The sequence below is a fragment of the Bos javanicus genome, chromosome 10 (genome assembly GCF_032452875.1).
Source record: "Bos javanicus breed banteng chromosome 10, ARS-OSU_banteng_1.0, whole genome shotgun sequence".
NCBI lineage: Eukaryota > Metazoa > Chordata > Mammalia > Artiodactyla > Bovidae > Bos > Bos javanicus.
The window spans coordinates 24,575,047-24,592,558 of record NC_083877.1 but is presented as its reverse complement, the minus strand read 5'-3'; the positions used below and the strand labels follow the sequence as shown (position 1 = coordinate 24,592,558).

General features: G+C 40.7%; 2 gene segments (V, D, J or C); both read left to right on the top strand.

The window, feature by feature from the left end:
- LOC133255168 (T cell receptor alpha variable 14/delta variable 4-like) overlaps nt 1-14,950 on the top strand; it is a 37,461-nt gene extending 22,511 nt beyond the window's left edge. The window contains 1 exon segment of the V gene segment in view: nt 14,631-14,950. Coding sequence covers nt 14,631-14,950 — 320 coding nt within the window.
- LOC133255333 (T cell receptor alpha variable 22-like) lies at nt 3,850-4,649 on the top strand. The segment is given in 2 exon segments: nt 3,850-4,016; nt 4,216-4,649. Coding segments are annotated over 2 exon segments (471 nt in total).
- Nucleotides 14,951-17,512: the final 2,562 nt, after the last annotated feature.

Sequence of the window (17,512 nt, the reverse complement as noted above, 5' to 3'; positions counted from 1 at the left end):
CATTTCTTCATATTAAGAGTCAAGAACGTTATTCAGGAGACACTCTAGAGATGAGCTCTTCTCCAGACTTAGTGACTGTGATACTCTTCCTGCTGGGTAAGAAAAACGCCTCTAAAAATGTGGATCCTTTCTTCTGTTATGTCAACAAAACCTTTAAGCGTAGTTTTATCCAAGAGTTTTATGCCCAAGATCACAGAGAACTCTCTTATTTTCCCCAGGACAAACCCGTGGAGACTCAGTGAGCCAGACGGACGGCCAAGTGACCCTTTTGGAAGGGGCTACCTTGACTGTGAACTGTACTTATTCAGCCACCGGGTACCCCACTCTTTTCTGGTATGTCCAGTATCCTGGAGAAGGTCCAGAGGTCCTTCTGAAAGCCACGAAGGCCAACGACAAGGAAACCAACAAAGGTTTTGAAGCCACATACAATACAAAAACCACCTCCTTCCACTTGGAGAAAGCCCCAGTCCAAGAGTCAGACTCGGGTGTGTACTACTGTGCTCTGAGTGACACAGTAGTGACAGAAACTTCAGGGGGAGGTGAACACAAACTCTGAGCCGCAACGGAGCCTGGATCCACTGTGGTTCCAACAGAGCCTATGGTTGTTTGTCTCTTAGTCTCTGGTTGATACAAAAAACATACAAATGGCTAAAGCATAAGAATAAGAAGTGAATATTCCCCATACTCAACTCTTTATTAGTGAAATTGAAAACTCTCTGACACCAATAGTTACTTTTCCAGGGTCAAAGTAATTTCAAGGTAAAACCACATAAGCAATGAAGTGGTGTTTTACATATTCTGCTGCTTCCACAAGTTGTTCCAAGTCACCCAGGTCGGTATTATTATGCCTTACTATAGTTTCATAGAACCAAAGTGTGCCAGATGAGGTGTGGTCTGCACAATGTCTTTCTGACAGAGCATGACATGAGAGGTGATAGGAGAGCCACAGCCTCCAAAAATTATCATTCTTAATAGAGAAAGAAGGGATGAAAGGAGGAGGAACAGAATCTCATACATAATGAAACAGGGGAAAGAGAAGAAAGGATTTTACACACACTCATCTCTTTATCCCCCTGAAACTCTATTTAAAAGATAGTAAATAAAATAGAATGGGTATACACCTGAAAATACAGAGAACAGAAAAGGAGTTAGCAGCACAGAGTGCTATCAACAAATTTCAGAGGATGAGAAGTATAAGGAAGAACGAAGACTTGTAGAATAGTTGAAGAAGGAACCTAGACCTCATGTGAGATGCATCACAATGCGTGCTGAACACCTGTGCAAAGGTTAAGAAAACAAGGCACCGATCATCTTTGAATAATTGAGAAAGACGGTGTTGCCCTCATAAGTGCACATGTGTGAGTGTTGAGGGTTTTGGGGAGCGCTAAAACAGGAGGCCTGAGTGAGGTCACTTGTAAGCAAAGTACAGCCGTGCTCTCCACAATTCTTTATGACAAGCAATGATGACTTTCTAAACTCAGCATAAAAGTGGAAGTTAGTCTTTAATGAACTAAGAACAACACAAAGAATTCCCCCAAACTTTGTATGTGCTGTGCTGTGCTTAGTCACTTCAGCTGTGTCTGACTTTTTGCAACCCCATGGACTCCTTTGTCCATGGCTCCTCTGTCTCAGACTCCTCTGTCCATGGGATTCTCCAGGCAAGAATCTGGGTTGCCATTTCCTTCTCCAGGGGACCTTCCTAACCCAGGAATCGAACCCAGGTCAGGTAGATTCTTTACTGTATGAACCACCAGGGAAGACCAATAATACTGGAGTGGGTAGCCTGTCCCTTCTCGAGGGGAACTTCCCGACTGAGGAAACAAACTGGGGTCTCCTGCATTGCAGGCGGATTCTTTACCAGCTGAGCTACCCAAGTTTGTTAAACTTTACTATTAAACTTTTTGACTTTTACTCATTGGTTAGGCTTTCTTTTCTTAAAAATGTTCTGTAAATTTTTTTCCCTTCTCTCCTATAACCCCTTGCAAACACCGATCTTTTTACTGTCTCCATAGTTTTGCTTCGTCCAGAATATTACATAGTTGGAATCATATGGTATGTAGCTTTTTCAGATTGGTTTCTTTCACTTGTGTATATGTGTGCTCAGTCCCTTCAGTCCTGTCTGACTCTTTTTGACCCTGTGGACTGTAGCCATAACAATGACTTTGTAACAATTTTAAAGGTTAGTTTCCATTTACAGTTATTACAAAATATTGGCTATATTCTCCATGTTGTAACAATACATCCTTAAGCCGACCTTATACCCAATTGTTTGCATCTCCCACACCCACACCCCTCTACTGGCCCTGCCCCCCTAATAACCACCAGTTTGTTCTCCATGAGTCTGCTTTTATTGTTATATTCACTAGTTTATTGTGTTTGTTAGATTCTATACACAAATGATATCATACAGTATTTGTCTTTCTCTGACTCCTTTCACTTAGCATAATGCCCTCCAAGTCCATCCCTGTTGGTGCAAATGGCAAAATTTTGTTCTTTTAATAAATTACCGTATTTACAGCACAATTTCTATAAATAAGGATTTATTTTGAACTAAAGAAATGAAAAAAAAGCACAAGATGAAATTTATCAAATTTTTTAAGGCATAAATTTCCATGAAATGACATTTTAAGAGTAAGAGTTTACTTTCAGTTTCCACTTCAATCTAGGCAGTGACTGTTTTTTTCTGACTACTTTCTTCATCAGGAAGCATGCAGTGAACAGGACTGGGGATTTGTGATGCTGCAGTTGTTGGTCTGAAGGGGTCTTTGTTGATGGTTTCAGTCCACTAGGGGGCACTGTAGGCTTTACAAGACATGAAGACTTTTTCTGATGATTCCAAAGATGGAACAGTTAAGAGAGGAGCCCAGAGAGCATGGGAAACAGTCAAATTATAGACAGCAAAGGTGGGGAATGGGGAACAGTGTTTCTGTAAAGTTCATTTCAGATTTCAGCTTTGTCATTCTATATAAGGTTTGGAAAGCTGTAGCCCTTACCCCTGTAAATCCATGGTGAGGATGATTCTCTGAGCAGTAGAGAAATAGGGATACTACTGAGCTCTGAGAGCATGGAAGCTCAACAGAAAACATCTGCGTTACCTGTATTCATACCTGTTTTATGACCAAATTCGCCAAACCCACTGACCCAGAAATTATCCCAATACCTCAGACCTCCTACCTTTTCATATATTTCCTCGAGAGTAGAAAGAACAAGAATAAAAAGAGGAGAAAATAAGGAACAAAAATAGAAGGAAAGGAGAAAGACAATATTGAATTTAAGCAAAAAAGTGTGGCCAGATCAGAATTAGCTGTGGGTCAACAGGGCGTCCAAGAATTAAGGCAGAGTGAACATTATATGCATGTCCTGTTTTTCAACAACCAAATTCTTATTGGAATCATTTCTATGCAGAGGCTGACTATATATCTTGGTTTCTAAATGATTTCAAGATATTGTATTTACTTCTGCAATAAACAATTCATGTATCAGATAGTTTTCCTTGATCAGAATTTTCACATAACTGAATTATCAAAATCTCTGCCAAACTATGCAATCTGAAAAATGGGTCATCCTTCCCTATAATTCCTCAAGGTTCTATGTAATCCATCCTGACACAATTCTTCTAGAAATATCATCTACCTTTCCTCACACACTATCCCATAATCTTCTCTTACATAAAGTCTTTTAAGAAAAAAAATTCTTTATGACTTCACGTATTGGAAATATTGCTTTTACCTCTCTGCCCTTCCCCCCAAACCTCAGTTTTGGAGAAATTGCTGACCTTACTGCAGTCTTACTAGGCCACTGTGGGTGGAGTTTCCTGTTAAGTGAGTTGACTCACCTCAGATGTGATTGGTACTCAGTGATTCTGGAGGAACATACTGACAGTAAGAACAAAATTTCTCTGGCCCCAAGACTCTATATTCTTCAGAGTAGGGGTGAAGGCACCTCAGTAACTGGGCAAGGGATCATGAAGAGAAAACGGGGAGCCCTGCTGGGGTTTCTGTGGGTCCAGATTTGCTGTGAGTCGGGGTCATCCCAGATAGGGAACTGGGGAGTGTCCACAGCTGTCAGTGGGAGGGAGGGGAGGAAAGCTGACCTGGAACTCCTAGATGGTCCTACATCCTCAGATGTTTCCTGAGATAGTTTTCTGGTCTGGAAACCCCATCCGTGACTCCTCAGTGACATCATTCATGTTTGCTTCTCTCTCTTTCCAAGCAGGGGTGAGGGGAGTGAAGGTGGAGCAGAGTCCTTCAGTCTTGAGCCTCCAGGAGGGAGCCAACTCTACTCTGAGGTGCAATTTTTCTGAGACGGTGAGCAGTGTGCAGTGGTTCCAGCAGAATCCCGGAGGCAGCCTCATCAGTCTGTTTTTCATAGCTTCAGGGATGAAGCAGAATGAAAGGATGAGTTCCACAGTGAATTCTAAGGAGCGGTATAGTACCCTACACATCACAGCCTCCCAGCTGGAAGACGCAGCCACCTACCTCTGTGTGGTGGAGGCACAGTGCTCCCAGGCAGCCTGCAGCCTGTACCCAAACTGCAGCTGCCTCAGCCCCAGCCCTCCACAGTACTACACCATCCAAGTACCCTTGTTACCTCTTTGGGTTTCCAGATTCATAATTCAGCATTTTTTCCTCTGAAGATCAGATCCTTCAGGACTGTCATTTCACTTTTTTTTTTTTTTTTTTTGCCCTTCTTCTTCCCAGAAATCTCTCGTGGATACAACACTTTAATATGGAGCCATTGTCATAACTGATGTAGATGCCAATATTCAATGTCCTGTTGAAACAGTCTAGTGCTCCTGATAGATAAAATATAAGCTACATTTTATATATAAGTATATATATATATATTTATATGTATATAAATTTCTCTGATGGAAAATGCTTGGAAAAATATACAGTGATCAACAAATAGAAAGAGATGACTCAATTTTTTGGTTAATTGCACATGTGTGTTCCTTCCAAGTGAAAAGGGAATTAAATGTGTGTAATGTTTTTAAAGTTTGTATTCAGATTTTTGAGTCCTGGTAATAACAAATATGAGAAAAATAATTTTTTATGTGAAGACAAGGCAGAGACTGGAGTCATGTGTCTGAAAGCCAAGGAGCACCAAATACTGATGGCAGTTGCCAAAAGCTAAGAGAAAGGCATCGAAGTTTATAGCAGCTTTATTTATAATTACCCAAATTTGGGACTAACCAAGATGTCCGTCAACAAGAGGATGGATAAGTAAATTGTGGTACACCCAAACGGAATATTATTCAGTGTTAAAAAGAAATAAACTCAAAATGGATTAAAGATCTAAACGTAAGACCAGAAACTATAAAACTCCTAGAGGAGAACATAGGCAAAACACTCTCCGACGTACATCACAGCAGGATCCTCTATGACCAACCTCCCAGAATATTGGAAATAAAAGCAAAAATAAACAAATGGGACCTAATTAAACTTAAAAGCTTCTGCACAACAAAGGAAACTATAAGCAAGGTGAAAAGACAGCCTTCAGAATGGGAGAAAATAATAGCAAATGAAGCAACTGACAAAGAACTAATCTCAAAAATATACAAGCAACTCCTACAGCTCAACTCCAGAAAAATAAATGACCCAATCAAAAAATGGGCCAAAGAACTAAATAGACATTTCTCCAAAGAAGACATACAGATGGCTAACAAACACATGAAAAGATGCTCAACATCACTCATTATCAGAGAAATGCAAATCAAAACCACTATGAGGTACCATTTCACACCAGTCAGAACGGCTGTGATCCAAAAGTCTACAAGCAATAAATGCTGGAGAGGGTGTGGAGAAAAGGGAACCCTCTTACCCTGTTGGTGGGAATGCAAACTAGTACAGCCACTATGGAGAACAGTGTAGAGATTCCTTAAAAAACTGGAAATAGAACTGCCTTATGATCCAGCAATCCCACTGCTGGGCATACACACTGAGGAAACCAGAATTGAAAGAGACATGTGTACCCCAGTGTTCATCGCAGCACTGTTTATAATAGCCAGGACATGGAAGCAACCTAGATGTCCATCAGCAGATGAATGGATAAGAAAGCAGTGGTACATATACACAATGGAGTATTACTCAGCCATTAAAAAGAATACATTTGAATCAGTTCTAATGAGGTGGATGAAACTGGAGTCTATTATACAGAGTGAAGTAAGCCAGAAAGAAAAACACCAATACATTATACTAATGCATATATATGGAATTTAGAAAGATGGTAACAATAACCCTGTATACGAGACAGCAAAAGAGACACTGATATATAGAACAGTCTTATGGACTCTATGGGAGAGGGAGAGGGTGGGAAGATTTGGGAGAATGACATTGAAACATGTATAATATCATGTATGAAACGAGTCGCCAGTCCAGGTTTGATGCACGATACTGGATGCTTGGGGCTGGTGCAGTGGGATGACACAGAGGGATGGTATGGGGAGGGAGGAGGGTTCAGGATGGGGAACACATGTATACCTGTGGCAGATTCATTTCAATAAAAAAAAAAAGAAAATATACTTTTCCTTAGAGAAAATGAGTTGCATGAATCCTGGATGTTTCCTAACATATTAATAAAATCTTGACTTCCCCATAATAGTGTATGGGAATATTATGATCATCCAGTACACCACCTGCATTCCAAATGAAAATATGTAAAAAAAAGAAAAAAAGAAATGGGCTGTCAAGCCATAAAAATACAGAGGAAATTTAAATGCATGATACTAAGTGGAAAAAGTCAATCTAAAAGGCTGCCTACTATATGATTCCAACTATATGACATTCTGGGAAAGGCAAAATCATAAAGGGAGTAAAAACCAGTGATTGAAAGGATTGAGGGGAGTGGAAGGATGAATGGGCAGAGCACAAAGGATTTTTAGGAGTGAAACTACTCTCCGTGATACTATAATGATGAACACATGCCACTACACCTTTGTGTAAACCCGATGAGCGCCAGAGAATTGATGCTTTTGAACTGTGGTGTTGGAGAAGACTGGTGAGAGTCCCTTGGACTGCAAGGAGATCCAACCAGGCCATTCTGAAGGAGATCAGCCCTGGATGTTCATTGGAAGGACTGATGCTAAAGCTGAAACTCCAATACTTTGGCCACCTCATGCGAAGAGTTCACTCATTGGAAAGACCCTGATGCTGGGAGGGATTGGGGGCAGGAGGTGAAGAGGATGACAGAGGATGAGATGGCTGGATGGCATCATGGACTCGATGGGCGTGAGTTTGAGCAAACTCTGGGAGTTGGTAATGGACAGGGAGGCCTGGCGTGCTGCGATTGATGGGGTCGCAAAGAGTCGGACACGACTGAGCGACTGAACTGAACTGAACTGAACTGATAGAACATACAACACCAAGAGTGAATCCTGGTAAACTATAGACTTTGGGTGATTATAATGTGTTAATATTGGCTCATCAGTTGTGAGAAATAGACCAGTCTCATGTGGAAGTTGATAAGAAGAGAGGTTATGCAAGTGTGGGAGTGGGAGGTATATTGGAAACCTCTGCATCTTCTCTTTAATTTTTCTGTGAACCTAAAATGATCGAAAGTCTCAACAAATTAGATTCAGAAACATGAAACTAATTTGTATGAAGAGTTAATGCGTTTTAGAAAAATGATGCCACTAGAAACATTGAAAGTGAAAGTGTTAGTCGATCCATCCTGTCCTACTCTATGTGACCCCATGGACTGTAGCCTGCCAGGCTCCTCTTTCCATGGAATTCTCCAGGCAAGAATACTGGAGTGGGTTGCCATTTCCTACTCCAGGGGATCTTCCTAACCCAGGGATCGGACCCAGGAATGGACCCAGGGATCGAGCTGAGGTCTCCTGCATTGCAGGCAAATTCTTTACCATTTGAGCAACCAGGGAAACACACTAGAAACATTACCTAATGCAACTTTACCCTGCTTCTTGTAAAGAAGATTAAAAATTTTCATTTTGCACTGGTTCTAAAAATGATATAGGTGATCCCCACCTACACTTGCAAGGAGAAAGACAGAAGCCAGAAAGCAATTTGGTTGCTTTAGAAAGAGCCTCTTGCTTTACCTGTTGGCAACTCATCTACTTCCTCCAGGTCCTCCAGTTGTGCACATGTTTTTTCTTTTATTCCTACAAGATGAAATAAGACTTATAGAATGAATCACCAAAAGAACATCTTCTTACCAATTCAGTCACAAAGCCCCTTTGACCTCACTGTGATGATGCTTACATTCAGTGAGCCACGTCCCATTTTATGCCATGTAAAGCATCTGTCTACAATGCGGGAGACCCGGCTTCAGTCCCTGCGTCAGGAAGATCCCTTGGAGAAGGAAATGACAATCCACTCCAGTACTATTGCCTGGAAAACCCCATGGACAGAGGAGCCTGGTAGGTTACGGTCCATGGGGTGGCAAAGAGTCGGACATGACTGAGCGACTTGAATTTGACTTTGACTTTGACTTTAACTATGGATTTATATTCTCCTTGATCTTATAGGAGAAATGAAATCACAGATAGGAATTCATTCCAAGGAAGGCCCTAGGGTTAATTAGTGGCAACTTCAGCCCCCAAAGACTGCATGTGATGTGAAAATAGTGTTGGGGTTCCAGAGTGCAAGGGGTTTCTCCCCACTTTTTCTCATCACTTTACATTGTATATAAGTAGACCTCAATAAAGGTTTGTTCTTCTAAATAGTATAAAAGAATTTAGAGCTAGATGTGCCCGTAGACAGGGTTTAGTTCAACCTCATTTTACAAAACAGGAACTAGATCCAAGATGATTGAATGAAAAATTATGTAATTAAAAAATAGATCAAATGACCTAGCAGTAGAAAGTAGAGGATAAACTGGATATCCTCACCTCCCCCTTAATATTCTTTTCCTATCACCTTCTTCCAGACCCTTGTTGCTGAGCAAAGAAAAGCTGTCTAATGCAAACTGCAACCCTTAGATCTCTGCCATTTAGTAATTGCATTTTAGGATACATTTCAACTGTTTCTACTGTCAGTTCTCTGAGAAAACAAGGGGCCACTAAAACCCAGCTTAGGAGACAGTCTGAGATAACAGGCATTTGAAATGTCAAGTGATCTTCTCTCTGTTACTCTGATCTTTGGCTTACAAGTTCCTTTTAGAGAGAGTTTTCCTCCATAACAGGCAAATGAAAATGGTATATTGGCTGAACTTGATAGTTTCATATATATATATATATATATATATATATATATATATATATATATATATACACACACACACACACACACACACATATATATATATATATATATATGGTTTGTTTGTTTAGGAGAGTGAATCATGGTGCTTTTATAATTTAAAAACTATATATCAGGCCCATCATTGAATAAAGAACAACAGCATCTACCTCTTTTCAGCTTATACAAATTCTCTATCTCTACATTCTTACTGTGCATGGGCGCTGAAGAATTGATGCTTTTGAACTATGGTGTTGGAGAAGGCTCTTGAGAGTCACTTGGACTGCAAGGAGATCCAGCCAGTCCATCCTAAACGAGATCAGTCCTGGGTGTTCATTGGAAGGACTGATGTTGAAGCTGAAACTCCAATACTTTGGCCACCTGATGCAAAGAGCTGACTCATTTGAAAAGACCCTGATGCTGGGAAAGATTGAGGGCAGGAGGAGAAGGGGATGACAGAGGATGAGATGGTTGGATAGCATCACCAACTTGGTGGACATGGGTTTGGGTGGACTCCAGCAGTTGGTGATGGACAGGGAGGCCTGGCATGCTGCAGTTCATGGGGTCACAAAGAGTAGGACATGACTGAGTGACTGAACTGAACAGAATTGAGATTACTTCAATCTGAGACATAATTTGTTTGACCTTTGCTGTTTTTATGCATGTCCCTCATAGGCACAGCCATGAAAAGGACATTTAACCAGAGTTCAGTAGTTAGAGATGTGACTACCAGATGGTGGTGCACCTCTGCTGATCAGAACATGTGGGGGGTTCATGTGAGTGGGTTCTGAATGCATAGGCTTAGGGCAGAAGCAGAGCCTTTTACTTATTGGCTGGGTAGACAATGAAAGAAACCACTAGAGAAAAGAAGGGATCCCTTGGTAACAGAAGCAGGTCTCCTGGTTGGAGACTGCAGGTCTACAATTGATCCTAAATGGGAAAAACAATGAAGACACCCATTGGAGCTTTAATCATGTTCTTATGGCTGCAGCTGGACTGTGAGTTGAGGGTTTAAGGGAAACAGTGTATTAGTAGATATTCATTAGACACCAAGACTGACTTTATTCAGGTTTCTCCTAGTTATTGTAGAAAAGGGAAAGTAAATTGTGGAACTTAATAATCTCACAACCCTTCTCTTTCTCTGACTTCGACTTTCTCCATAGGTGTCAGCCTTGGAAACGAGGTGGAGCAGAGTCCTTCTACCCTGAGTGTCCAGGAAGGAAACAGCTCTGTTATCACCTGCACTTATACAGACACAGCTTCAGACTACTTCCCTTGGTATAAACAAGAACCTGGGAAAGGTCCCCAGCTCCTTATAGCTATTCGTTCAAATATGGGTGAAAAAAAAGACCAGAGACTGACTGTTTTATTGAATAAGACCACCAAACTTCTCTCCCTGCACATCGCAACCATCCAACCTGGAGACAAGGCTGTCTACTTCTGTGCAGCAAGGACACAGTGCTTCCCAGGCCCCCACTACTTGTACTCATACCTGTGACTGGGGCAGCCCCCTTCCTTTGGTGCAACCTTCAAAGTAGCATTTGTCATATTGTGTGTCTGCAAGTGGAAACTGATGTGTTAGACAAGCATGGAATAAGAAGGTTAGGTTCAAGATGACCCAGAAAGTATGACACATTTTATGGATAATTGCTGCTTGCTGAATTCTTGAAGGGAGTTAGCATTGTTTTGTTTTGAAATTGTAAGATTGCCTTTACATTTGCCACTCACACTCCTTTTCTATAAATAACCTCTTGGTATCAATTCACAATCCTTATTATGAATGGGTTTTTTTAATACTGTGTTTTGAAAACAGCGTTTATTATTTTTCTGATTATATATTGCATGCCAATTATAGGGAAATGTGTGATACCAATAAATATGATATTGACAATTCTGCAATCACATAATATTGTGAATATTCAGCTTACCTTTTTAAAGAATTATTGTTACAATAGGCTTATAATGTTTTTCACTTACTATTATATGTTGAATTGAGCATTCACCATTCACATAGTTGATTATCAGTAGATGTTTGTTAAAGAAATAAGAAAGGGTGACTCCTGCAATGCAGGAGATCCTGGTTCAATTCTTGGGTTGGGAAGATCTGCTGGAGAAAGGGTAGGCTACCCACTGCAGTATTCTTGGGCTTTGCTTGTGGCTCAGCTGGTGAACAATCCACCTGCAATGTGGGAGAGCTGGGTTCAATCCCTGGGTTGAAAAGATCCCCTGGAGAAGGGAAAGGCTACCCACTCCAGTATTGTGGCCTGGAGAATTCCATGGGCTGTATAGTCTATGGGGTCACAAAGAGTCAGACATGAAGAGCGACTTTCACTTTTACTTTAACAGGCATACATGATATGTGAACTTTTTAAAAAATCTATAACTATCACTGTAAGCATACTTTTTGCAATTTAATGTATCCAAGATAGATCCATAAGTTCAGCTACTTCATTAATTTTGTTTTTGCTAATGATTGGAGAAGGCAGTGGTGACCCACTCCAATACTCTTGCCTGGAAAATCCCATGGACGGAGGAGCCTGGTAGGCTGCAGTCCATGGGGTCACTAAGAGTCGGGCACGACTGAACGACTTCACTTTCACTTTTCACTTTCATGCACTGGAGAAGGAAATGGCAACCCACTCCAGTGTTCTTGCCTAGAGAATCCCAGGGACAGGGGTGCCTAGTGGGCTGCCGTCTATGGGGTCGCACAGAGTCGGACACGACTGAAGCGTCTTAGCAGCAGCAACAGCAATGATTGGTTTAAAAAGGAGTTTAGGTAAAAAAAAAAAAAAAAAAAAAAGGAGTTTAGAATAGTTATTGCATAGACAGCCTGGTATTGTTTCTTTTCAACATTTAAGATAAGATTATTTTAAAACACATTCATTCACATTTGGTATGAGAGTGTTAAAAAAAAATCTGTTCAGGACATGAAGGTATTTTGAATAGCAGAGGTGCTATTAGGAGAACCTTTCACTGAGAAGGGTAACAAAGATGAATAACCTGAGGGGAAATTAATATTTTATATTAGTCAACTGATTGGTAGAAAAGTTTGGGGGTTTTGGGTTGTAGAAAAATTTGTGCTATGTGTGGTACTAGATTTAATGGAGATTCCAGGGCAGGATCTGAAAAAACTTCAACCAGTTTAGCTAAGGCTGTGATGACTTTGAGATAAGAAGGTAAGTTCTGTTCAACTTTAAGGGGTAGGTCACTGTAGGTAACAGCTCTCTGCTGTTTGCCATTGTCGACTAAAAAGGTGCACAACGTGAGAGTTGAGAGCTAAGTTTTACTTGGGGCAAAATGAGGACTGCAGCCGGGAAGACCGAAGCTCAGATAGCTCTGAGAGACTGCTCCAAGAGGTAGTGGGGGAAAGTCAATATTTAAGATTTTGGTGAAGGGGGAATTCAATGCAATCAAGTGCTTACTTTACAAAAGATTTTCTGCTAGTCACAAGGAGCTGACATCACCATGAAGGGATTTAGTGCATTTCTAGATATGAAGAGATGCAAGGATTGGGATCATGAAATCAGTTCCTGAAAATATCTAACCATGTAAAGACATGTTTCACCAGTTTCCCTGGAGCACAGAGTGCCTCACTCTCCACCCTGTACTCCCCTCAGCGGCTGTTGAAGGTCAGCAGCTGCAGCAGCACAGGGTTCAGTTTCTGCAGAGGCAGAAGACAGATGCCCTTGCTGTTGGTCAGTGGCTGGCAAATACTCTTGGCAAGTGCCAGTTTGTAGTTGACACCATGTTGTTTAGTAAGATCCTTAGGCATGGTTTTCCTTTTACATTCTTACACAAATATTATGATCAGTAGTGGTCTTATTTATGATCAACTGTCTTATGGAGGTCTCTTGTGGTATATTCCCTTAGAACTAGGTGCACAGAATATAGAGGCTTTTTGTGGCTTTTGGGGGCTTCCCTGGTGGCTCAGATGGTCAAGAATCTGCCTACATTGCTGGAGACCTGGGTTCAATCCTGGGGTTGAAAAGATTCACTGGAGAAGGGAATGGCTACCCACTCCAGTATTCTTGCCTGGAGAATGCCATGGACAGAGGAGCCTGGCAGGTCTGGGGTCGCAAAGAGTCAGACCTGACTGAGATGGTTCCAACTGAATTAATGGGAACAATATAAATTCAAAGGTTTGATAACCCGATGACCAAAATCTAGCATCTATTTGCCCTCTCTGAACAGACCTGGGCTGTCAGAACAAACAGAGAAGAGAAAGGGACCACTGTGACAGGACTCCATGTCTGTGAGATTCATCCTAGCCTTCTGCAAAGGGAGATTATCTTTTCTCTTACTATTAGGTCCCAAGTTAGATAACTGAACAGATGTTGTGGTGAAGAATTATAGTGATCGCTATATTGATATGTAGGTTGAGAAAGCTGCAGTAATTAACACAAACAGATTTTTCTTCTTTTCATAAAGCAATTTATTTCTATCTTAAGTGAAAGAAAGCATATGTAGGTATGAGGATAAATGATCATTACATCTTATGTTGTTTCCATAATCCATTACATGCAGTATTTTAAAACAAGTTCCATCATAGATGCAACAGCTGAACACAGTAGTTCGTCAAATTATCACTCTTCCTTTCTTTTTTTTCTTTTTATTTTTTAATTTTATTTTATTTTTAAACTTTACATTATTGTATTGGTTTTGCCAAATATCAAAATGAATCCGCCACAGGTATACATGTGTTCCCCATCCGGAACCCTCCTCCCTCCTCCCTCCCCATACCATCCCTCTGGGTTGTCCCAGTGCACCAGCCCCAGCAGTATCTTAAAACAAGTTCCATCATATGTGCAACAGCTGAACACAGTAGTTAGTCAAATGATCACTCTTCCTTTCAATATCGAATTTGACTTGTGTTTATTTTCACATGTAATTGGTATCAACTGAAAATGGGTTTGGGTGGACTCCAGGAGTTGGTGATGGACAGGGAGGCCTGGCGTGCTGTGGTTCATGGACTGAGCGACTGCACTGAGCTGAACTGAAGAGCTGGTTAATGCAAAAGGAAGTTTGGGGTGAGTGAGACACTCACCTGGTCCATAGAGAAGTTGACATGAGCCACAGTAACTTGCTACTCCAGGAAACCCCTGTTTCCTGTTGTGGGGCAGCAGCAGCACATGCCCAGCAACTCTTCCCTCACCCTGTCAGGCTCACCTTGCAAGGCCTTGACATTGAAGAAGAAGATATTTTCCATCTAGTGGAAGAGCTGAAACATGCTTCTCTCCAGCCTTCTGAAGGTGGTCATGGCTTCACTGTGTTTAGGTAAGGATGGTCCCAGTGGCACTGTGCCTCCTCTGTGACCTAAGGACTGGCGGAACAGGCAGTCTTATGGGAACCCTGGGAAGAAGTGGGGTCTAAAATAGGATTTCTTTATTCCATACCACTTATTCCTGAAGTTCTGATTCTATTTTCTTTCTTTAGGATCCATTATTGCCCAGAAGGTAACTCAAGACCAACCACAAGTATTAGGGCAGGAGAAGGAAGCTGTGACCCTGGACTGCAAGTATGACACCAGTGATTCACGTTATAGTTTATTCTGGTACAAGCAGCCCAGCAGTGGGGGGATGATTCTCCTTATTCGTCAGGATTCTTCTAACCAGCAAAATGCCACAGAAGGTCGCTACTCATTGAACTTCCAGAAAGCGAGAAAATCTATCACACTTGTCATCTCAGCCTCACAGCTGGAGCACTCTGCAGTGTATTTCTGTGCACTGAGAGAGCCCACAGTGAGACGTGTGTAGGAGGGACCTGCACCAAAACCCAGGGCCCTCTCCACCTGCTGTGGGGACCAGGGCAGGGAGTTGCCAGCACAGACAGGAAGCGATTAAGGCTGCACTAGCATAGGGTTAGAGAGAAGATACTCATTCTAAGAAAATAGTTCTCTAGGTTCAGAGGCCATATTCAGAGCTATCATTCATAAAAAAATCCTTATCCCTAAAATTTACATTTAAATTATTTATTTATTACAAATGTAAAATTATGTATTGAGGACAAAAATTAGCCACATAAAATCCTTGCCATGTAGTGATTAGTATGAGCTAGAAGAATTGACTAAGGGAATTCAGAAATGTCTGAATTACAAATAATTAAAAATATGTGTGAATTGTTGGATTTTCATTTCAATTTATTCATGTTTTACCAAAAGTTTTCACTTTTGTCTCAGGTTCAAAGGATTTGTTAACAAAATAAGCCATTTGTTATATACAAATAAATAATATAGATGTTTATTGGAGAATTATCAATGTGATACATCACCAAATTGGGTTTTGACCGACATCCAGACTTGGATAGAAGTCAACATCCAGACTTGAGAGTTTTCAGCACTGGGAAGTCCCAGGTCACAGCACATCTGGAGTCCCAGTTATGAAAAGAGTCCTCTCCATGGGTGAGACTTCAAAGATTGCAGTTCAGGGCTCCCATTTACAATCCCAGGGCAGTTGCAAACTGATATCATCATCAATCTGTGACCAAATTGCAGCTCTGGTTTCATGTTAATGCTGTTCATTTAGTCATGTAAAACTTAGAGTGTTGCTAAGGCTGGGGGATCCCTCTAGAAGCTCAACAATCTCAAGATTCCTTCCCCGTCTTATCCATGGTGCTGGAAGTCTTGCACTCACAGCAGGCAGTTACTCACAGTCAACTCACAGTCAGGGCAGTGTCCAGGCAGGTTAGAAGCAAGGTCAGAGGCCTGTTCTGCTTTGTCTCTGAAGACCAAACAAGACTATTTAATTTTCCTAGCAATTCATTAGATATTAATTGACTATATGTTATATTACAGGCATTGTTTTGTCATGAAATCTCTGTGTGATTTTCCTTCTTTTGAATATCATGTTTTTCACACCATTTAATAAATTCATTCATTTTAGTTTTGTTAGCTGAGTTAATAGGACCCTTATTTACATTCTAAGGTGCCTACTTTGTGCTAATACTCATTGCTTCTTATTAACACCTCTATCACTGAATGGCTCAATTTTCATAATGTAAGTTTTTCCTGCCTCTCTTCAGTCTTATCCACAAAAAGATCAATAATTAGTGGCTCTTAGAAGGACATTTTGTGAAGTACTGTATGAATTATGTTCTGTCTCTGGTCTTGCCTTTCACTGCACACGCCTCCAAAAGCATTTTTGCCATCATGTGGCTGATTTTGCACCCCTCTAGGCCCTCTCTTTCAATCACTGTTACACAATCCCAAATATTCCTTCTCTCCAGTTTCCTCCTTCTACCTCAAATCCCATTTTTCTCAGTGTTTTAAAAGTTGAATGGTAATGGGTGGTTGCTAAGCAATCTTGTGTAGTAGCTGCCTCATATTTGTATTTGGAAAGCAATTGTGTAGAGTAGGAATCTTCTTTACAATAAGTGAGGCTGGAAAACTGGACAGCTACATGTAAAAGAATGAAATCAGAACACTCTCTAACATCATACACAAAAATAAACTGAAAATGGATTAAAGGCCTAATTAAAGACCGGATACTATAAAAGTCTTAGAGTATAACATAAGCAGAACACTCTATGACATAAATCACGATAGAATGTTTTCTTGGTCTACCTCCTAGAGTAATGAAAATAAAAACAAAAATAAACAAATGGAACCTAACTAAACTTAAAAGCTTTTGCATAGCAAAGGAAATCATAAACAAAACAGAAAGAAAATCCACAGAATGAGAGAAAGTATTTGCAACAGAATTGACAAGGGATTAGTCTCTAAAATATATAAACAAAAAATAAATAAATAAAAGAAAAGAAAATATATAAACAGCTCATGCAGATCCATTAAAAAAAAAAAAAAAGAAAACCCAAGCAACTCAAATTAAAAATGAGGGGAAGATCCGATAGACATTTCTCCAAAGAACATGTACAAAAGGCACATGAAAACATGCTCATCGCCACTAATTATTAGAGAAATACAAATAAAAACTACAATGAGATATCATGTCACCCTGATCTTTGGGCTTCCCTGGTGGCTCAGTTGGTAAAAAATCTGCTTGCAATGTGGGAAACCTGGATTTGATCCCTGGGTTGGAAAGATCCCCTGGAGAAGGGAAAGGCTACCCACTCCAGTATTCTGGCCTGGAGGATTCTGTGGACTATATAGTCCACAGGGTCACAAAGAGTCGGACACGACTGAGTGACTTTCATTTTCACTCACACAATCAGAATGGCCATCATCAAAGATTCTACAAACAATAAATGCTGGAGAAGGTGTGGAGAAAAGAAGAAAAGGGAACCTTCCTACACTGTTGGTGGAAATGTGAATTGGTATAGTCACTATGGAGAACAGTATGGAAGTTCCTTAAAAAACTAAA